This window comes from Sinocyclocheilus grahami, unplaced genomic scaffold, assembly GCF_001515645.1.
Source record: "Sinocyclocheilus grahami isolate Dianchi unplaced genomic scaffold, SAMN03320097.WGS_v1.1 scaffold2124.1, whole genome shotgun sequence".
Lineage (NCBI taxonomy): Eukaryota > Metazoa > Chordata > Actinopteri > Cypriniformes > Cyprinidae > Sinocyclocheilus > Sinocyclocheilus grahami.
This window is the reverse complement of record NW_015507303.1, coordinates 2,680-26,193: the sequence shown is the minus strand read 5'-3', so window position 1 is coordinate 26,193 and position 23,514 is coordinate 2,680. Positions and strand designations below refer to the sequence as shown.

The following is a 23,514-nucleotide window of genomic DNA, read 5'->3' as shown; positions in this document are numbered from 1 at the left end:
AACTACTCTCTTTGCTTGCAAAACATTACATTAGCAGCATTTCAGTGTTCTCCCTTCCAAATGCCGTCGGAAGACATTAATAATGCCGCTGAATACATGAATATAATATGAATATAAATCAGTTATGTCTTAATGGACTGTTGACAGACAGGATAAGATATCTAATGTCAAAACAGATCTGGGCATTAATGTGAATGAGCCTACAGACTGAGCCCCTGTAGTCAATCCACTTATTTTTACTGTAATGGCAACTGCGGCAGATTTTAACCCTGAATGCGTGAGGCTTCCAGTGTCATCGGGTTCCAGTTATTTTAGCTGAACGTAAACAGTCTGTTATGCTGCTTAATGTTGCAAACTGGTATTTGCTATCATATTTATCATATGCGCGATCGTATTGCTTCTGTTGCCCTTATTTGTACGTCACCTTGGAAAAAAGCATCTGCTAAATGATTAAATGTAAATTAATATTATTTTAGTCAATTATTGTAATCATAAACGTACTGGTTTGTAGCACAAAAAGTCGTTTTGACAACTTTGACACTAAAAGCACTTTTTGTTTATTGCTTGTAATGTGGGTCTTAGTTCTTTATAACTGACTTAACCTATAGTTATTAGTTGAAAATTACTTGCAACTGTTTCATTCATCCATTTGCAAATATTAAAAGAAGAATATTTAAAGTAGGTAAACTGTTCAAAATGAATTTGCAAAAGCTCTTATTTTTTATCTTTGGTAATGAAATTGTTAATCATTACCAAATGAAATTTACAATGAAATGTGTTAAGAGAATTGCCACATCAGTAATTGCAATTGTCGGTATAATTGTACTATTTACACCTCTAGAAACAGTGTCTCATCAACTTCACGTCTGCATAAAAGGGATTTAAGCAGTGACCGAGAAACCTTTTCAGAAGTGTGTATGCGATGAGCTGAGATTTCAGCTACAGTAGTGGAAATTTAATTTCAGTAATGTAAGTCAACAGAAGCAGTTTTGTAAGAAGCTTTTCGACAATGAGAATGAATGACTTTCACTGGTGTTTATGTCTGGATTCTCAGTAACGTCCTCGCGCTTCACTCGTGTGCATCATACCAGGGTCAGCATGACTCGCAGGGGTTTTGGGGAGGTACATTCCGGGAAAGCTGAGGTGCCCTGAAGGAAGCGAGGCCACTGGGTGATTCTAAGGGGAAAAGCCCGCCTCCATGATCTGTCTCCACCCCCCTGCCTACCCTCATGTGTGACTGTGAGAGAGCCCCTCCCTCCTGGCTTGTGATTGGCCGCTGGGTCCTGTGGGGCGTGTCGGCCGGGGAGGATGGTGAGGCTGAACTCGGCATCACTTGAGAAGTCAAAACAATCTGGGATGTAACACAACAGGGGAAATGTGCTTCTTAGTGTCACGGTGAACAGCATGAGCAGAGTGCGCTGTGAAGCACCCAAAACACAAAGACAGTGAAAGAACATCACAGGTGTCCATGAGAGAGGTTTTCACAGAACTGTGCATCTCTGTGAGTGTCAGACAAAGATGATGATCTAGGATCACCAAGCTGCCCACAGAGCGTACAACTGCTTCTAAGTCCTTTGCACTATGCAGCTCCTAATAGAGCTCTGGGCCGGACCCTTACTCATCCAACTGTTTGAGGGGCTTGAGACACTTGAATTGACCACGATACATGACATGTTACTTGCCTCCCCAATCCATTCAAACTCTGGCGAGACCTCGCATACAGCTCGGAAACTAATGATGCAAGTCTCTGTGGTGATTCTGTTCTCAGAAACAACAAAACGCAGACGTACATGTTCATTATATTCATATTTTCATAGATTCATTCATTATACACTGCAGACAGCTTCACTTATTATAACTATAGCTTTTTTAGAGTGCTTACACTCATGCTAGACTGAATTCAGTGATGTTTTTTCACAATGTAAATGTTCTTTACTCTCTGTATAATGTGTTCATTGCCTGAATAATTGTGGACATGTGGCATTATAATTAAACTTAAAATGTATTTTTATTAAACATGTTATCAGGTTAAATACAAATTCAGTCTTATTAAAATATTTTATGACATAATACGGTACTTGCCTAAAACGTTATGATTTGTGTAGTTAATAGATTAGATTAGGCTACAGTGGTTTAAGCGAGACCTCGCATACAGCTCGGAAACTAATGATGCAAGTCTCTGTGGTGATTCTGTTCTCAGAAACAACAAAACGCAGACGTACATGTTCATTATATTCATATTTTCATAGATTCATTCATTATACACTGCAGACAGCTTCACTTATTATAACTATAGCTTTTTTAGAGTGCTTACACTCATGCTAGACTGAATTCAGTGATGTTTTTTCACAATGTAAATGTTCTTTACTCTCTGTATAATGTGTTCATTGCCTGAATAATTGTGGACATGTGGCATTATAATTAAACTTAAAATGTATTTTTATTAAACATGTTATCAGGTTAAATACAAATTCAGTCTTTAAAATATTTTATGACATAATACGGTACTTGCCTAAAACGTTATGATTTGTGTAGTTAATAGATTAGATTAGGCTACAGTGGTTTAAGTGCGTTTGACTAGAGATTAGTGTGCAATTAAAGAGCTATAATTATGTGATTAACAGTGGCTGTCTAGAGAAGTGAGAACGCTTCAGAAAATGGCTCATAAAAAGGAGGAGTACGTGAATGGTTTTTACAAGTCGGAATATAAAATATGGTAATATTGCATGAAAACATTTCACATGAAATTCTGTCAGTGAGGGGGTGATGTAGGGATGAAAATACAACCGTACTATATTTCTGGTCATTTAATATGTAATTAATCACAAAACTCTCGTATCTTGGGGATGATCGAGGGGCACAATGAAAATCTTAGACCCGGCCCTGCAGCACCCCTAGTTCACGCGGCTATGAAAGTTTCAGTATTGATACGCCCACATTTACAAAAGTACAAAACTTTTCATGGGGTGTACTTAAGATCTGAAAGCACTGTAAGTCTTCAAAGCACAAGTGCTCAAAACAAGTAGGAAACATGTGGGAAATTTTAAATATGACAAAAAAATTACTTAAAGGGATCGTTCACCCCAAAATGAAAATTATGTCATTAATTACTTATCCTCATGCCGTTCCAAACCTGTAAGACCTTCGTTCATCTTCAAAACACAAGTTAAGATATTTTTGATGAATTCTGAGAGCTCTCAAACGCTGCATAGACAGCAACACAACTGTAATGTTCCCAGGTCCAGAAACATAGCAAGGACATCAGTTAAACAATCCATGCGACATCAGTGGCTCAACTTCATTTTTGCGAAGCTATGAGAATACTTTTTGTGTGCAAAGAAAACAATAATAACGACTTTATTCAACAATTCTTCTCCCCCGAGTTACGTCTTCCGCCATTTTAGAGAGTATCACAATGCATCTGCACGCTTTCCCCCTGAGTGTAAACAATGCTGATTACGTTGATTACTTTTTGGGGTACTCTCCAAAATGACGGAAGACGTAACTGAGAAGAATTGTTGAATAACTTGTTGTTTTTGTTTTCTCTGCACTCAAAAAGTATTCTCGTAGCTTTGCAAAATTGAAGCTGCACCACTGATGTCACATGGACTGTTTTACCGATGTCCTTGCTACGTTTCTGGACCTGGGAACATTTCAGTTGCATTGCTGTCTATGGAGGGTCAGAGAGCTCTTGGATTTCATCAAAAATATCTTAATTTGTGCTCCGAAGATGAATGAAGGTCTTACGGGTTTGGAACGACATGAGGGTGAGTAATTAATGACAGAATTTTTATTTTTGGGGTCAACTAACCCTTTAATTATGACTATGTTTGACACAAAATACCCCCACAATTTAAGTGAACCTCAGGAAAAAATACATATCAGATATGTATGATAATGACATCTTTATGGCCTAATGCTGGGCGGTCCAGTACTGATCCTGAAGATCTGCAGAGTCCAGCTCCAGCACACCAGCCTGGACGTTTCTAGTGAGTCTGAAGAGCTTGAGTTGCTGCTTCAGGTGTGCTTGATTAGGGTTGCAGCTGAACTCTGCAGAGGAACAGGTTTGGACACCCGGTCTAATGGCATGAAGGAGAAAGGTGCAGCAGTGGTCCAGTGTTTGTGAGGTCTGCTGGAGCTAGTGTGTGCGATGCGTTCACCTCACCCTCTCTCTTCCAGCGCAGTCTGCGGATGGATGCGGCTGTGATGGTGCAGCGGGAGATCCGTCTGATGCTGGGAGTGACCTCCACCTGCAGGACCTTCCTCCCCTGAGATCCATCCGGAGCACTGCCGGGCAGAGAGCTCTTCATCGCATTGCCCAGCTAAACAGCACAGAGGCAGAGAGCGGTGAAACAGCGTGACGAGCGGCAGAGAGAATCATCCACAGACAGGAGAGGAGTCTGAATCGTACCAGCAGCGGCTCTGAAAACAGCTCCAGCTGAGCTCTGTACAGAATGTCATCCAAAGCCTCTCTCCCAGCATCCCACTCGCCATTATATCTGCACACACACGGCCAAACCTGATCACACAATACTAACAGCCTAACCCGTGAAATGTAAAAACAATCATGCAAATGCACTTAGAACTAGTCACTACAGGCTTGCATGAAGATCAATACAACAGTTATATTCTTTCTAATGTAAAAAAACAAAAGCATTCTCATAACTGTAATTCACTGAAATACATTTGTATTTTGGATATTTCCCTATTTTTGAGTTTTTGTAATTTCCAGTTCCCAATATTCTCAATGATCACCACATTCTGACTGTAGTCCAGTATTTTTTAATGGTATGCAAGTACAAGCGTTACTGTGGAGGACTTTAACAACGCTCAGGTGAGTTTGTAAGGAGATGTCTTGGCCGTGTTCACACTCACATGGCGTGATAGACAGCAGCCAGCATCTGCACCATGAACTGGGGCTCCAGCAGCACACGCATGCAGGGAGCGGTCCAGGCCTTCAGCTGCTGCCGGGGAAAGCCGCTCACGCACAGCCTGCACATCACACGCACACGCACACACACACACACACCAGTGCTCTCACTCTCTGCATGCATACATCAAATATGTTTCTCTACTTCAAATTCTGCCGCTTCACTTCTGTTGGGTGAGCGTAAGTGAGAACATATCACCAGGATTTCAATGTCTCTTCATTGGCTTCTTATCCGTTTTAGAATTGATTTTAAGATTCCACTATTTGTTTTAAAATCCTTAAACGGACTGGCACACACTTACTTGTCTAGCCTTTCGTCCATCAGAGCCTGCTGACGGTTCCTAGGGCAAGACTAAAACTGAGAGGAGATCGGGCTTTTTCTGCACCTAAACTGTGGAATAGCCTTCCATTGTGTGTTAGAACTGCTCGATCACTTGCTGATGTTAAATCTTCGCTAAAAACTCATCTGTTTTCTTTGGCTTTTAAGGTACTATAGAGATTAATATAATCTCTTGTTTTGAATGCTGTTATATTTTTATCGATGTAAAGCACTTCGGTCAATTCTAAGGCTACGTTCACACTGCAGATGGATGCTGCCCAAATTGTTTTGCTCACATGCGACTCAGATCTGTTTTTCTCATGGCAGTGTGAACAGCACAAACTGCATGGAATCTGATCTTTTCAATTCCGATTTGTGCCACTTCTATATGTGGTCCTAAATCCGATACAGGTCAGATGTTTTGCAACACCACCGCAGTGTGAACAGTCACATCGGAATCCATGTGACTTTTATCAAGACAGCTGCAAAAAGTAATCAGTGGAAGTGTGATGTCTCAGAACTCATAAGTATTACAGTGACAACTCTATAAACGTGCAAAACAAGAAAACGTATCATTTACTGGTTACAAAAACTCTTTTTCATATTGCCTGTGCATAATTTCACTGGCTTCTGTGGCAGATCACACTATAAACAAACACATAATCGCTTACTTTATGTCCTCTGTGTTTACTTCCATATGACAGCGCACTGCGCAAGTGTTGCCAAGTTTTCCCACAGAATTGGGCTACTTTTTCCACTGTTGCTGCGGGTTGTTTTTCAACACTGTGGGTTGAAGCGACTCCACTAACGCGATATTTACCCCCTGAAACGCAATTGGACTAGTTTTGAGAAGCAATTGGGCAGATTTTGTTGTGAAAACCTGGCAACCCTGTTCATGTTGTTCTTTTGCGCATGCGGGTCAGTTCAGAGCCATGATCTGTTCACACTGGAAATCTGAAAATCAATGCGAACAGCTATACAAAAAATCAGACCTGAGCAAAAATCGGAATTGAGCACTAAGGCTTGCAGTGTGAACGTAGCCTAAGCTGTTTTAAATTGAGCTCTACAAATAAACTTGGCATTGCCTGCTTGTAATGGCTCTGGGTTCAGAGAGCGGAGGTGAGATCTCACCGCGAGCTCATCCTGCAGACGGCCCGGTGTGATGAGCGGGGCATGTAGACCACCAGCGAGTTATAGCACAGCATCAGGAAACACAGCACCTCAAACCTGCAGACACACACAACCACAGACGTCACCTGCATTCACAGCAGTCTGAGGACTCATTTCACAGATCCTTCCTTTGGACATTTAACTGAGAGAAAGACGATGACCTGTTCTGGGCAGTGAAGGTCTCTCTCTGCGGGTGCAGGCCGCTGTAGATCACTCTGATCAGGTCGTGCTGACAGAGAGCGCCCTCAGTCAAAGCCATGGAGCCCAGACTGGACGGCTGAACATACACACACACACACACACACACACAGTGACACTAAACAGAAGTTAGGGACACCACACAGATGCTACTGTTAGCACATCTATACAGCAGTGGCTCGCATCTCTGTTTCTGGAGCAGCTCAGCTCAGCACCGCACACCTCACCCGTCTCGCTCTCAAACACATCGCTCATTAGCAGAGAGAAATCTCTAACATGTGTCCTGCTGAGGATCTCCAGCACCTGCTAAAGCAGGCATTACATAAAGATCACCGATGGCTGATATGCCAGGGGCATCCGTTCTGCAATCTCTTACCTTACGACTTAATTTCCGTGGGTTAAATCAACCATCTATTTCACAACTTCAAATGGTGCAAAATTTTGCTGCTTGACTTCTGTAGGGTGTATGTAAGTGTGAACATATTACCATGATTTCAATGTCTCTTCATTGGCTTCTTATCCGATATATAACTGATTTTAAGATACCTTTCTTTGTTTTCAAACCCTTAACTGGACCGGCACCCACTTACCCACTTAGGACTTAATTTCTTTCGGTGTTCACTAAAGACTAGTTCGGTTTATGCAGCTGGCTCTGGTGTGTGAAGTGCATGAAGTCATTTTGCTGCTTACAGTAAACACCCAGTGCAAACAGCGCTGTCCGGTGGCTAATGGGGAGAGTTTACTTCACAATAATGACTACACTTGTGCAGCATGACTTCTCACTCAACCATGCTCTGGTTCCATCAACCAATTATAATCCTCTCCAAAACAAAGGCAAAGATGCCACTACACAGTGATGAGAAAGGCAGCTACAGTGCTAACATATAGCATCTGCACTTCTGCTTCAGAGAACTTCTATGGAAAAGGACTTAAACAATTCATTTCAGTTAATAAGGCTGCATTGCAAACAGTCCTTATATCTCAGTTTGACTGCATGAGCTGCTCTATTTTTATTTGTCACTCTTGGCATTGTATTTGTTACACTGGTATGACCAGGATTTCTGCGACAGGAGTTTGTTCCTGAGTTCTGTTCCTCCAGATCACGTTCTTATAGTTTTCTGCTGTATCAGTCTGGGAAAGGCAACACACACTGTGCTCTGGTGCTCTATCAACAGATCTCGCCTAATTCAGCAGAATGCAGCAAGAACCTCTGGTTTCTTCCCAAACGCTCACGTCTCTTTCCAGGCTGTTTGTTTGACTCGGGCCCTTTAAAACGGTTTTCTCCACTACTTAAAATCTGCAGTCCTGATCAGCAGTGTTTACTGGAATATTTCTGAAGCTGGCAAATACAACACTGACCTGTCAAACTGAGAAAATGCACTTTGACATTTCCATTATTGTTCCAGATCCTGATGTTTAATTCATGCAACATACATGTTACACAATATAGACGACGTGCATATATTACATAAGTGGTACATAATTGACCACATGCTATTGAGTAATTGAGAAATAATGTAAGGACCACAGCACTTCTCACCGTGACCGCATTACTAGCCAGTGTGCATTACTGTTCAATAATTGAATGGATCAGAGTCAATTATGTTTGCACTTCTAGTTTTCTTCTGATGTTGAGTGGCGGAAGAGTATAACGTCACCTCACTGTACTGTCGGTTTCTGCAAATGTGTATTATTGCATTCATAGATGGAGCAAGTTTATTGGCAATGGTCACTGATTGGGGACCTGCCTTACTCCAGGAGCCTTTCTATTTGTCAGCAATCATTTGGCTTTTTTCATTTCCTCAATAATTGGTTTGCCATCAATAATGCATGACAAATACTTCACTGAAGATGTTCGTGAGGAGCCCGCAAACATTAGAAATACATTATCTGATGTTCAGATGGTTTCCATTTTACAGTGAGCTTCACAAAAAAAGCTTGTTTAACTTTAATAAAGTGACACTCTCTGTCTTAAGTGCTCTTTTTAAGTTCATGGTAAGTAATCCATAGAGCATCATGAATATTAAGAAATGCAAATGTATAGACGAACATAAACCGATGTTGTCAAGAGATCTTCATTGTTAGTTTGTTAGTGCATAGTTGTAATTCAAGCTATGAATGTAAAGAAACCTGTAAAAGTTAACATTAACAAATATTAAGTGATGCTATATACAGATCTTGCTCACCGTTAGTTCATGATAACGAATGCACTAATTAATGTGACCGAATGCCTTTAAACTCATGAGAATTCTTAGACTCCTTGGCCAAACAGAGATGAATGATACCCAGTATTCCTATGTCTGTCCAGTTTATTCAAAGAAACAAGCTCATTTCACACAGACATGACTGAAAATTCATTGCACTTAGAAGAAATGCTATGTGAATTCAAACTGTCACAGCACAGGGTTAATATGCAGGAGATCTGCTAGTGTTTCATGTGCTGCCACGCTTTTCTTTAGCGGGCTCAAAGGAAATAAGTTCACAGTACTCATAAATACTGCTTTTTAAATGTACATGATGTAAGGCTGCCCCAAATGAAACTTGTGTTTTACAGTGTGTCGGCCATTTGCAATTTTGCAGTAAAATGTAGCATGTAATACAGTAATACAATACAGTAGACTGTGGTATGACGAGAGTAGCATCCTTCAGTTCTGAGGTTTAAGTGTAAATGTGAGCTGTTCTTTACCTCATGATATATGGATGGCTTGGACAGAGACGGGATCAGGAACGATAACAGCTTGCTGTTTCCATCTTTATCCACGATTTCCTGCAAAATAAACAATAACGGGTGTGAAACAATAAGATTGTCTTGAGTAGTTTTTTTTCCTTAAAAGCTTTTATTCGTTTTTTACATTAAATTTGTTGGTATCAATATTACATTAAATTACCAACTCTTGCATTTTTCCTTTTTTTTTTTAAAGCTACCAATATAACAGGGGTGTGTAGACTTTTAATACCCACTGAAGTATACATCACCTTATAAGAGTGCATGTGTGTATGAGAGTAAAGCAGGATGTGCTGTATGCATCAAACATTTAACACAGAGCTGGGCAAAAATACAGTTAACTGTTTACTTGGTTAAGATTTGCTAGATATTACATACTGCATACTGCAGTTAAATGATGCATAGAAGCAACAGGGTTTACATTTCAATCATATCAGCACCCCTAAGCCATTTCAAACAATGATTAGTCTAGAAAGAACGTTTCCAGTTTAGAGTTTGATATAGGTAAGGTCTCTCATGTTGGCAGACACACGACACACTACAGAGACACAAAAACATGCTCTCACGCCGCTGATAGTCTCGTGGGCAGTAGGGTTGTCAAAATGGCTGAAAAACTAAATTCAAATTGTGCACTTAAATATTATCAATATTCAAATTATATTTGAATTTAAAAGGCATAATTTCAGTTAGGGTGGAAAAAGCTTTTGGCTTCTCTCCTGAGGCCACAAGAGGGCGCATTGAGCAAAATTACTAATTCACGTTTTATAAAACAATAAAATAACATGACTATCTGTGAAAAAAATTGCATAATGTTTATAAACCAAATATAATTAAGTTGCTTAAACAATTATTAACAAAACTACAGCATATATGCATAGTTTAAAACAAAGGGATGAAAGCCAATCACACAGAGTACTTTTTTTGTTTTAAGGGTTAGTTCACGCAAAAATGAAAATTAGGCTGTTTTACTCGCCCCCGAGGCATCCTAGGTGTATACGACTTTCAGACGAATCCAGTCGGAGTTATATTAAAAATGGTCCTGGCTATTCCAAGCTCTATCATTGCAGTCAGCGGGTGTTGCAGTGCTTCAGTCCAAAAGAAGTTAAATAAAAAGCGACCATCCATTAAAAAAAAAGGGCGCAGCGCTGACCTCATACATCATCAGCCCGGAACTGCTTCGGTTAACAACAGTGAGCACAAGCTACATTAAAGTGATTATTATGTTTTGAATATGGATATTTTTCTTACAAAAACGCATCGATTTGCTACAGGAGGCCCCCGCAGCAGTGTGAGAAACTTTTTTTTATGGATGGGCGCTTTTTATTTCACTTCTTTTGGACTGAAGCAATGCAACACCCGCTGACTGCAATGATAGAGCTTGGAATAGCCAGGACAATTTTAATATAACTCCGACAGGATTCATCTGAAAGAAGAAAGCCATATACACCTAGGATGCCTCGGGGGTAAAACACAGCCTAATTTTCATTTTTGGGTAAACTAACCCTTTAAAAACATGAGATGCAGTGGGATAAATATAAAAAAAAATATTAAGTCTCGAGACATGATTTTTTTTAAGAGTTGAACTTACATTAATTTTACATGGCTTTCTAAACATGTGGCTCTCTTGTCCGAGACACGAGTGCAACAGTGATAAATGTCCCTCTAGAAAATGTGCAAAATATGCATTCTATGTGAACGGCTTGGTTTCAGTTTTGACGTAAACAACGTCAACGTCTTCTCTGCATTGATATTCTCTTTTTCCGCAATATTTTGAATGAACAACACAGCAGCGCAGCATCTAGTGGCTTCAGCTGGATAAGCTAAGAAAAACATAATGCAATGACACTTACATCATCATCATCACATCTCGTGTGCCACTGATAAGGCTGCCTGATGCACACCTAACATTCGAATGCAACGTTTTTGCATTCTCGCAAGTTCGAGCCCGGGCTCGCAGACCTTTCCCGAACTCATCCCCCTCTCTCTCCCACTTTGCTTCCTGTCCTCTGTACACTGTCCTATCAAATTAAAGGCAAAAACAACAAAAAATAAAATCTAAAAAAAACATGATCTCAGACCTGAACACTCTACAGCAACACGCATTCATTTGATATGCTTTCACATTACATTCCTAAACAGTTTCTGGTCATAGAAACGTCATCTGAGATCTTTGGCTAGTTCTGGAGATTCTGAGTGCCCAGTACCCAGATATGAACACATGAATCATCAGAATTTACTCCTGGTTGGTCATTTCTCTTTCCCAGCCACCTGCTTCACATTCAGTAATAACACCTCCCTTAAATTTACCCCAAAATTTAAAGCACTTTTAAATGAAGAGTAAGAGTTTTATTTTAGGAGATAAGGAGGAGAAAACAAGAGTGCAGCGGGAAAATAAGGGAAGTAAATTACTACTATAAAAGATGAAACAAAAGTTGTAGCTGAGCGGTGCATAAGAGGCATGGACATAACATCTGGACGTGCCACACCATCTGGAGATCACTGAGCCATGAGTAACCAGAGACAGGCAAATCAGCTGAATGTAAGAGATTTAATGCTGGATCCACCAACAGCAGTCATGTAATGCTTTCATCTATTGCCTCCATCACTCTCACAGTATTGTCAGGGCTCCCTTTCAAAGCTACTCTCCAGTTTTTATCATTCACCCAGTTCTCCCCTAACCTCTGACTCTCCATCTATCATCTCTCAGGGGTCTGATCGTCTTCTCTTCTCTATCTTCACTATTGAAAGGCAGCGGTCTTGTGGACGATTTCTTGTGCAGTGCCTGTACCTAATCCTGCTGACCCCAGGGATCGCAAGCAATAAAGGCCAGCAGCGTTAACATCACATTTGATCAACAGCTTCAACCCCTGGTGCGCTTAACTGTGGAGCCACTGCAGTTTGCCTATCAATTCAGTGTTGTATAATGCAGTCATCTTCCCTCTACAGCTGCAGATTGGAGGGTACTTACAGGGGTGTATGAATGAAGCAACTCCATTAGACATGACGGCACAAGACCATGGCGTGCTTTGAAGACCAAAAGTAGAGTTTTCAACTGTGTAGTACTTAACAGGGGGCCAATGTCATATGGGCTTACTGGTTTGTGTGAGAGCACAAGCTGTAAACATTGAAGTAATGTATTGGGTAATCCAATTTAGAGGGAACTGCGATAATCTGATTGGGAAGTAATGAAGACATGAATAATTGTTTCAGTATCTTTACAACTGAGGGAGGACCAAAGACAAGAAACATGGAGTTGACAAAATGAGGACATGACCTGGTTAATATGGGATATAAAACTGAGCAAAGAGTCAAATGTCACTCCCAAATTTTGAGTGTGACAAAAAAGTTGGTGAGGGCCTAACCAAAGTAGATATGAGATGTTTGGGGCCAACTAACAAAATTTAGATTTGTCAGGATTTAGTTTCAAAAAGTTAGCTGCATCCATTTCTTCAGACTATGAATACAGCTTTTTATGGAAGAATATGGCATAAAGTGAACGGGAGGTAATGTAGATTTGTGCATCGTCTACATATGGATGGAAACGTAAAACATGCTCCTGAATAATCTCACCTACTGTATGTGTAGCATACAGATTAAAAAGAGAAGTGGCCCAAGAACCGAGCCTTGGGGAACACCTCTGGAAACAATTTGGGATTTGTGCTTGTTAATTAAAATAAACTGCTGCCTAACCCTAACACAGGACTCCAGCCAATGGAACACACTGGCTGGAATGCCAATGGGGATAAAGGAGAGAGGTGTATTTCATGAGAAACAGCATCCAAGTTTTCACTAAAGTCACAACGGACCAGTTATAACGGCTACTGAGTCTGCTGATAAAAGAAGGTAAATTACAGCTTTAATAAAGCAGCTTCACTACTGTGTAGTGGGCAGAAACCAGCCTGAAAAGGTTCATGAAGATTTTTGGCAATTAGGTGTGAATGTAACTGTAACCACCTTCATATACAAACACCAAAACATTCAACAGCCCCTGTAAACATTCAGGGGTCAATACTGAGATAATCACACACATGGGACTCTATTTGTACAAGAATTCTTATCCATTTGCAGAGATCCTCCGGTGTGTGTGCTGGGTATTGTTAAAGATGTTTTAGCATCTGTGAGAGCATCTGTTATTTATATAAGCTGACACATATTGGGTGAAGGGAGAGACAAAAAGTAATTTATTAGGAAGGCTAGTTCTGTCCTGGGTGCTCTTTTCCCACTTTAGACGAGCTAGAGAAGGAAGGATTGTAAGGAAGTTGTCCTCCATCATCAATTGCTCCACTCACCGTCTCCATTAAACAGTGCATGTTGAGTGATAGACTCATTCAAACATGCAGCTCAAAAGAGCAATACAAGAAGTTATTCTCCCATCTGCTGTTTAACCAACATCAGATATGGATGACTGGATACTGTACAGTATTTTGTATGGTTTTGTTATGTAGTGCTTGTGTTTGTTATTGTATTTTGAATGTATTTATATTTTGCACATATTTAAATGTACATATTGATGGCGTGCGTATGTGTATAGCATGGCTCCAGCGGCTGAATACACACCAGGTTGTAAATGCCCAGCAGAAGAGCCTCGATGCAGCCACTGCTGTGTCCGTCTCTGCGCAGGTAAACCCACAGCAGCTCGGGCAGGAACTGCAGCGTGAAGCGGCGCAGACAGTCCTCTGAGCTGCGGTACAGCTCAAACAGCTGATGGCATACCGGCTCCAGCAGCTGTGAACACAGACCACACAGATGATGAGGCACACAGAGGCTTCACTGTTGTTTATCTCTGTACCGCCGGTCGTTCTTCTCACCTCACTGTCAGGGTCCTGGATGACGCTGTAGAGGGCTGGCACCAGTGTATTCTTCTGATCGAGGACTCCACCGTAACCAGACAGCTGCGTTTCAGACAATGCCTGTGAGAGCACAGGCCCGTACAGAGCATCATTTCAAAAAGTGTGTTAATAGCAAACTAATTTAAAGAACTGTTCAATAACTCTTGAATAAACTGTATTAGGCTCAAGGTTCTGTGCTCTTAAATAAAGAAAGAAGTGCTTGAAACACACCAGTGTTGAGGAGAAGCTAGCTACAAGTAACGACGCTACTAGCGTAACTACATTTTTCAGGAGCTTGACAGTAGCTCAGCTACTTTTTAAACAATGTAGCTTTTCCAGTAGCTAACTACTTTTTCCAGCAAATAGCGGTGCAGCGCAACAACAGCTGCATTCTATTTTGTGAGCCAGCAATAGACTGAAGCAGCGCAGCATCTTAAAAGATCAGTTACAGCGATAGCGATGCCTTTGCCCATATTAGGGATTTCCTGGAGCATGAGTTCTGTTACTTCTGTGATGCATATGTGGAATCTACGCGAGGGCCTGTATTTATTACATGTATTTAGGGCTCAGTTATGCGCACTCAGCCCTATTTTGGGCATAAGTAGGAAAAAATAATAATTCTCTCTTAAGAAATTTGAAGTAAACATACGATAACCCATGTTTTTCTCCAGTGTATGGAAGTGTACAGAAGTTGTTTTCCCCCTACAGTGGATTCATAAAAGGCTCATAGCCTATTGCATATTACAGGGTTAGTTCACCCAAAAATAAAAATTCTGTCATTAATTACTCACCCTCATGTGGTTCCACGCTGTCAGAGAACTCTCAGAATTCATCCAAAATATCTTAATTTGAGTTCCAAAGATGAACGAATGTCTTACGGGTTGGGAACGACATGAGGGCGAGTAATTAATAATATAATTTTCATTTTGGGGTGAACTAACCCTTTAACAGCAGATGCTGCTTGACTCACCTTGAATTCGGAGAGCCAGTCTTCCACTATACCTCTATCTGTCGCCATCACCACTACCTGAGACAGACAGACAGAAATCCTGCAGATTACAGTTATGGCCTTATTAGGAACATGTGTATTTTCTAAATCAACTCATCAGTGGGTTGTCTGGGCGACTAGGCCAGTATAGTATAGCTGGTTTAAGGTCATGTACACCAGACAGACACCAACCAGACATGTTTCTGAAGACCCTTGCAATTAATCAAAACAAAACTTGAAAAACACAAATCTACACATTAAGAAAAACCCTACCAAACCTTCACTTCAATTAAGAACAATCAGTTGCAGATTATATGTCCATATGTAGGTATATTGATGCTAAAAATGTACCAAACATGTAAAACAGCCCTATTTAGAGAGAGGCTTCTTCTCTGCCCAATCTGTCTTCCACCTTCAGATAGCCAGGATCAAGTTAAAACTGCAATTGAAGTGTAGAAGCATCTCAAAGATGATCCAGAGAAAAATGGGATGCACCTGTGCTAAATTTCAAGTGTCAGAGAAAATGGTCTATTTCACATTTCTTTTTCTGGTTCTGGTTTTTGTGCTGTCATGATGGAGTATGGAGTGTAGACTGATTAATAAGGCTGCAACAATAACAGAATGTGAAGAAATGAAGGAACCTGAATACTTTCTGAGAAAATAAATGCTCACGCTATTAGTGCGCCGCTCACCACAGCTCCGTGAAGCAAGAGAGATGCTCCCTATGATACTGAGATTTCAGTAATTAATGACTCCATCACACCCAACACAGTACTAATGTTCAGATTTAGTGTTGCTACTGAGGTGCCAGGGCTGCGTTTCCCGAAACCTTCTTAAAGCTACGTCATTCTTAAGTTGTACCTTAACCTGTATCTTATCGTTAATACGTGTTTCCCGAAACATTCTTAGTCAAGTATACCTTCTGTAAGTCATACTTTCGTAAGGTTGGTCTGGACCACTCTTAGCTATACCTTATCACTTTTGACAGTTCACAGTTCTTTACATCTCATTCTATAAGAATATTATAGTTGGGCAAAATCAAAGACAGCGCCGTCTGTGGAGCCATATTGTGTATATGTGCACTAAAACGATGTTGGCACGGCAGCAAATTCAGCAGCTTTAAAATCTTGTTGGTTCGATTTTATCAAGACAAATTCAGCTGCAGGCGGCTCTCCTCTTTCTTTCTCTCCACAATAGTAGCTGCTGATTATGTTTCTCTTGTTGCGTTTTTATTGAGTAGGTCATCCAATAACAGAAATGAGTGATTTATACCAATATGTGATGTGTCTGCTGGACAATCAACCCTGGTAGTGGAGTAGATGAAGACACTATGGAAAATATGTTATGATAATATAAATGACCCATTCAAAGGCCAGTGAAGGCATACCGTCAGTTAGTGATAAGGGCTACGTTTGGCCATGAGGTTGCGGGTTGGCGCACATTTCAAAATTATATAAAAATATCCTGGGTTAGATTTAGTTTGCAATTTGGATTGTTTTTTTTAAGATCCCACACTTGTTGGAAAGCACTCTTACCACAATGTTTTTCTGTTGGACTTGTGTAGGTCCAAGGTGTTTTTTTCTCTCTCTCTCTTCTGTTAAAAGCTGTTAAATTATTAAGCAGTGTCTCATGTAAGTTTTTTCCCTTGTATTTTATGTGGTGACCACTGGGAGGTGCTCTAGGCATATATTTTTCTTTCTTGGTTTTCTTCCCTGACGTGATGTATGTTGCAAAGCGAAAGTGAAAGTTCCATGCAAGTTCATTGCATTCTAACAGGAAAGACTTCCGTGACTTTATTTAAAATCAACACTTCTTTTAGAAAGAACACCCCTTTCTCACGTAACGCAGTGAAGCGACCTGTGCATTGGGGGTGGGAATCTCTAGGCACCTCACGATACGATTCAGAGGGCTGTGATGCGATGATAAAACCATTATCGATGCATTTTTTGTTATAATACAGACTTTCTTTTTTCTCACTGTCTGACTATTAAAGCAAAGTATCTGGAATGACCCATAATGAATTCACTTTCCTGATCTTTTATTAATTAAACAAATGGAAGTGATTTGGCAAGTCAACAGCACGGTTACAAAGAACCAACGGGAGATGAAACATGTGCCTGTAGCAGCAAACTTGTAGTAAATTAATACAGACTTGAGCATATTCTGTAATATGGTTTCTCATATTTGTTGTGTTTCCAAAATATTTTAGTTTGGCTTGACACAACTTGCATATAGTGTGGCTCTTGTCCAGGGTCTTTCCCCCTTCAACGCTAGCTTTTAATGCAGACGGTGCCGGTCTGATTTCATGCCCTGCCATCATGCATCTGTTACCCCTTTTGTCAGTGCTTGTTTACACCAGCCTCACCACAGCACGTTTCTGAAGCACCTCCTTCAACTGCACAAAACGCTTTCACTACGAGAGAAAGCAGCAGCTGCGCGGTGATTCCACCGCTTGCCGCATCCCATGTGAAAAGGCCTTAATGCTTCTGGTGTGAGCTGGCAACGCGTAGAGGACAAAACAAAACCTTGTCGGAGCCGTAACGCACCGCAGATGCATGCAATGTAAATAAGGGGTTAGAGTTCTGCCTTTTGCGTTCCGTCAACATCATGTTATCAATTAACATTCAGAAATAGAAAATCAATTTTTGACATTTGTGAATCAATTCAGAATCATCCACATCTACATCGTAATGCATCTAAGAATCAGATTTTTCCCCCACCCCTAGCGCGTATAGAATGAATAATCTATTGTTGGATGCCATTGATATCAACCGATTCAGCACCACTGGCATGGACAGCACCTGGTAACGTCTCATTTGTGAATCAATTCAGAATCATCCACATCTACATCGTAATGCATCTAAGAATCAGATTTTTCCCCCACCCCTAGCGCGCATAGAATGAATAATCTATTGTTGGATGCCATTGATATCAACCGATTCAGCACCACTGGCATGGACAGCACCTGGTAACGTCGCACGTAAGGAGGTATACCTTAAACAACCTCCTAAGGTATAGTTCGGGGATCACGCCTAGAAATGGTACACCTTTAGTTAAGACATACCTTTAGAGTCTTTGTAGCATGCTAAGAGACAGTGTTATCGGGAAACACAGCCCAGAGCTGTGTGTGTGTGTGTGTGTGTGAGAGCGTGTGTGTGAGTGTGTGAGAGTGTGAGTGAGTGAGTGTGAGTGTGTGTCTCTGTGTGAGTGTTACCTCAGTTGATGAGCAGAGCAGGCAGAGTCAGCTCAGATGTCGACTGGTCACACATCTGTCATTCTATAACAGACAAACATCAGAGCACAGGTCAGCTGAAGATCACTTCAGTCACAACACTTTCAAAACATTCGGTAAAACATAATAACAAGTAAAAATTATTTAAACTCATTTTCTGCATGAGACGAAATCAGTAACTGAAGAGGAGATATTTAATTAGTGCTTCTTTGCTGGTGCGTTTGCTAGTGTCAGAGTCTATCTGTGCATGGATAAGCATGGAAACAGGTTTTGATGAACAGAGATCATCTAGTCAGTGGTTCTTATGCTGCATTCATGCCATGTCGTGATTACTGTAGTTTTGAGAGGACAACACGTGACATTCTGCGTGGAGCTGTTCACACCCTTGGACTCAGAACGATCGCAACGATTCACAAACTGACCAAACTTACTAGAGAAGTGTGGAAAGATTTGTAGCACCTCCCGTCCAGTAATCACAATAAAGAATAGTTACTTTCAGCGTGAAACAGTTTCTGCAGCTTTCAAATCTGTCATGAAATAAAAAACAATCTGTGGTTTTGTGGCTCTTTAATGTGTTCTGACAGATCATCTCTTCCTCTTTACTACTAGTTGCAGCAGCAAATCAACAGGAATGATCATCAGAAGAAACAGAACAGCTCACTGAAATCAATCAAGAGAGGAGCACTACATTACACATTCATTCGGTTATACTGAACCTGTTGTTTTTATTATTGAATGCATGTCTGAATAAATGTGAATAAAATTAGTTATTACAGCCACCATTACACAGCTGTGTGTGTTGTGTGCATGCCTCATCTATCAAACCACTAATTAATATGACCCAACATGCATCACATTTCATATCAAAGTTATTCTTTGTTCATTTCCTAACAGGCTCATTTATTACACTCCTGCTACAATAATCAGAGTCTAATCGGTCACATTAATCTGTCAGCCCAATCTGATCATCTCAATAAAACGACAGCTTCAGGAAAGGTTAACAGATCACTACTGTATATGAACCTCTTTTCAGAGAACTCAATCAAATCAGCATTACTTAGTCTTTCTGATCCCAAATCCACTCAAACATCACGACTCCATCTAGAGTCATAAGTGTTTCTGAAAGCAACGCAAGTATCACAAACCCTACTGAACAGACAGCTTTTAAGATCACACTTTACTGAAGTGCTTTAAGAAACTGATGTTTTGCTGAAGTAGTGCTTAACTGACTTTTCCTTTCCCCCGTTTCTTTCTGTTTACCTGTGTGTGTGACGTGACGGAGCGACTGCCTCTCTTTTATCCACACCACCGCACAATTACATGTTTCTTAATCCTGATCACGATTTCAGCACTGCTGAGCTGAAAACACTGGCACACATGTCAGCTGCAGCTTAGTGACCTCTATTGAGATATTCAGCGAGTGTGACCAGATCCAGAGCGCTGAGGAGTATGAATAGTACAAATGCTCAAGCCCTCACTACTGCAGAAATACAGAAACATCATTAATGCTGAGAAGGTTCTTGGTGAGGCCTGCATTACAGGCTGCAGTCATTCATCCAGCGCTTTCTGATTTCACAGACGCTCCGGATCACATTTAGCAGCTTCACACTGAGCAATAGTTATGTGTAGGGCTGGGTATCGCTTGAATTTGATCAATTCCTAATCTGATTCCGGTTCTGCTTATCAATTCCCAGCTTCGATTACAATGTGGTCAAACATTTAGATATCAAGCATATTTATTCTGTGTCTCTTTTTGCAAAACATTTGATTGCTGCTGAATACCATGAACAAAAATCAGCCGGCTGCATAAAAATTGACTCGATTAAGAGCAGTCTGTGTGCAAAATAGAGCTGTACGATTCTGGAAAAATCACTGGATAAATTCTGGGATTCGTTTTTTTTGTTGTTGTTTTTTTAATAGAGGTTGTAGTTCTCTCACAATTCTGAAGAAAAAAATATTAGACAACTAAACAAACAAACAAAAAATGTATAGCCTGTAAGTCGCTTTGGATAAAAGCGTCTGCTAAATGCATAAATTATAAATTATTTATTTAATTAAATTATAAACAAAATCTGATGGAATTTTTGAATGAACGATTCAATGACTCACTCAAGATTTACTGGTTTCATTACTGAATGAATCACTTGAATGAACGATTCAAAGACAAATACATTTTTAACAGCTCCTCTTTGCCAGCTAAACAAAAGATGCACACACAGAAATTGATAGGTGGAATTGAAATCTTAATTTTACAACAAGTATCCGATTCATTTATTACACTCCTGCTACAATAATCAGAGTCTAATCGGTCACATTAATCTGTCAGCCCAATCTGATCATCTCAATAAAACGACAGCTTCAGGAAAGGTTAACAGATCACTACTGTATATGAACCTCTTTTCAGAGAACTCAATCAAATCAGCATTACTTAGTCTTTCTGATCCCAAATCCACTCAAACATCACGACTCCATCTAGAGTCATAAGTGTTTCTGAAAGCAACGCAAGTATCACAAACCCTACTGAACAGACAGCTTTTAAGATCACACTTTACTGAAGTGCTTTAAGAAACTGATGTTTTGCTGAAGTAGTGCTTAACTGACTTTTCCTTTCCCCCGTTTCTTTCTGTTTACCTGTGTGTGTGACGTGACGGAGCGACTGCCTCTCTTTTATCCACACCACCGCACAATTACATGTTTCTTAATCCTGATCACGATTTCAGCACTGCTGAGCTGAAAACACTGGCACACATGTCAGCTGCAGCTTAGTGACCTCTATTGAGATATTCAGCGAGTGTGACCAGATCCAGAGCGCTGAGGAGTATGAATAGTACAAATGCTCAAGCCCTCACTACTGCAGAAATACAGAAACATCATTAATGCTGAGAAGGTTCTTGGTGAGGCCTGCATTACAGGCTGCAGTCATTCATCCAGCGCTTTCTGATTTCACAGACGCTCCGGATCACATTTAGCAGCTTCACACTGAGCAATAGTTATGTGTAGGGCTGGGTATCGCTTGAATTTGATCAATTCCTAATCTGATTCCGGTTCTGCTTATCAATTCCCAGCTTCGATTACAATGTGGTCAAACATTTAGATATCAAGCATATTTATTCTGTGTCTCTTTTTGCAAAACATTTGATTGCTGCTGAATACCATGAACAAAAATCAGCCGGCTGCATAAAAATTGACTCGATTAAGAGCAGTCTGTGTGCAAAATAGAGCTGTACGATTCTGGAAAAATCACTGGATAAATTCTGGGATTCGTTTTTTTTGTTGTTGTTTTTTTAATAGAGGTTGTAGTTCTCTCACAATTCTGAAGAAAAAAATATTAGACAACTAAACAAACAAACAAAAAATGTATAGCCTGTAAGTCGCTTTGGATAAAAGCGTCTGCTAAATGCATAAATTATAAATTATTTATTTAATTAAATTATAAACAAAATCTGATGGAATTTTTGAATGAACGATTCAATGACTCACTCAAGATTTACTGGTTTCATTACTGAATGAATCACTTGAATGAACGATTCAAAGACAAATACATTTTTAACAGCTCCTCTTTGCCAGCTAAACAAAAGATGCACACACAGAAATTGATAGGTGGAATTGAAATCTTAATTTTACAACAAGTATCCGATTCCTGACCTTAAGTATTCGATTCTGGAATTGGAATTGATTTTCAATCCCCAACCCTCATTATTTCAGGTATCATGACACTATGTAGAGCAGGGGTGCCCAAACTCGGTCCTGGAGGGCCGGTGTCCTGCAGAGTTTAGCTCCAGCTTGCCTCAACACACCTGCTGGGAAGTTTGTAGTATGCCTATAACAGCTTGATTAGCTGCTTCAGGTGTGTTTAATTGAGGTTGGACAGCCCTGATGTATCATATACAGGTGCATCTCAATAAATTAGAATGTCGTGGAAAAGTTCATTTATTTCAGTAATTCAACTCAAATTGTGAAACTCGTGTATTAAATAAATTCAATGCACACAGACTGAAGTAGTTTAAGTCTTTGGTTCTTTTAATTGTGATGATTTTGGCTCACATTTAACAAAAACCCACCAATTCACTATCTCAACAAATTACAATACTTCATAAAACCACTTCATAAGAACATTTTTAGTGAATTGTTGGCCTTCTGGAAAGTATGTTCATTTACTGTACATGTACTCAATACTTGGTAGGGGCTCCTTTTGCTTTAATTACTGCCTCAATTCGGCGTGGCATGGAGGTGATCAGTTTGTGGCACTGCTGAGGTGGTATGGAAGCCCAGGTTTCTTTGACAGTGGCCTTCAGTTCCTCTGCATTTTTCTTTAATTACTGCCTCAATTCGGCGTGGCGTGGAGGTGATCAGTTTGTGGCACTGCTGAGGTGGTATGGAAGCCCAGGTTTCTTTGACAGTGGCCTTCAGCTCATCTGCATTTTTTGGTCTCTTGTTTCTCATTTTCCTCTTGACAATACCCCATAGATTCTCTATGGGGTTCAGGTCTGGTGAGTTTGCTGGCCAGTCAAGCACACCAACACCATGGTCATTTAACCAACTTTTGGTGCTTTTGGCAGTGTGGGCAGGTGCCAAATCCTGCTGGAAAATGAAATCAGCATCTTCAAAAAGCTGGTCAGCAGAAGGAAGCATGAAGTGCTCCAAAATTTCTTGGTAAACGGGTGCAGTGACTTTGGTTTTCAAAAAACACAATGGACCAACACCAGCAGATGACATTGCACCCCAAATCATCACAGACTGTGGAAACTTAACACTGGACTTCAAGCAACTTGGGCTATGAGCTTCTCCACCCTTCCTCCAGACTCTAGGACCTTGGTTTCCAAATGAAATACAAAACTTGCTCTCATCTGAAAAGAGGACTTTGGACCACTGGGCAACAGTCCAGTTCTTCTCCTTAGCCCAGGTAAGACGCCTCTGACGTTGTTTGTGGTTCAGGAGTGGCTTAACAAGAGGAATACGACAACTGTAGCCAAATTCCTTGACACGTCTGTGTGTGGTGGCTCTTGATGCCTTGACCCCAGCCTCAGTCCATTCCTTGTGAAGTTCACTCAAATTCTTGAATTGATTTTGCTTGACAATCCTCATAAGGCTGTGGTTCTCTCGGTTGGTTGTGCATCTTTTTC

The 23,514-nt window shown here is 40.5% G+C and overlaps 1 protein-coding gene across 3 annotated transcripts in view; it reads right to left on the bottom strand.

Annotated features, from left to right (window-relative positions):
- Nucleotides 1-18,446, bottom strand: part of hycc2 (hyccin PI4KA lipid kinase complex subunit 2) — a 31,971-nt gene extending 13,525 nt beyond the window's left edge. The window contains exons 1-11 of one of the 3 annotated variants that reach the window (XM_016260598.1): nt 18,374-18,446; nt 15,142-15,198; nt 14,151-14,252; nt 13,900-14,067; nt 9,304-9,384; nt 6,581-6,696; nt 6,381-6,476; nt 4,876-4,992; nt 4,412-4,499; nt 4,166-4,322; nt 833-1,351 (exon numbers count right to left, since the gene is read on the bottom strand). In XM_016260598.1, coding sequence (XP_016116084.1) covers nt 1,083-1,351; nt 4,166-4,322; nt 4,412-4,499; nt 4,876-4,992; nt 6,381-6,476; nt 6,581-6,696; nt 9,304-9,384; nt 13,900-14,067; nt 14,151-14,252; nt 15,142-15,189 — 1,242 coding nt within the window. In that variant the 5' untranslated portion in view covers nt 15,190-15,198; nt 18,374-18,446 and the 3' untranslated portion in view covers nt 833-1,082. Of the gene's footprint in view, nt 1-832; nt 1,352-4,165; nt 4,323-4,411; nt 4,500-4,875; nt 4,993-6,380; nt 6,477-6,580; nt 6,697-9,303; nt 9,385-13,899; nt 14,068-14,150; nt 14,253-15,141; nt 15,199-18,373 lie in introns of those variants that run through there. The other 2 variants (XM_016260597.1, XM_016260599.1) reach the window with 2 other exon arrangements.
- Nucleotides 18,447-23,514: the final 5,068 nt, after the last annotated feature.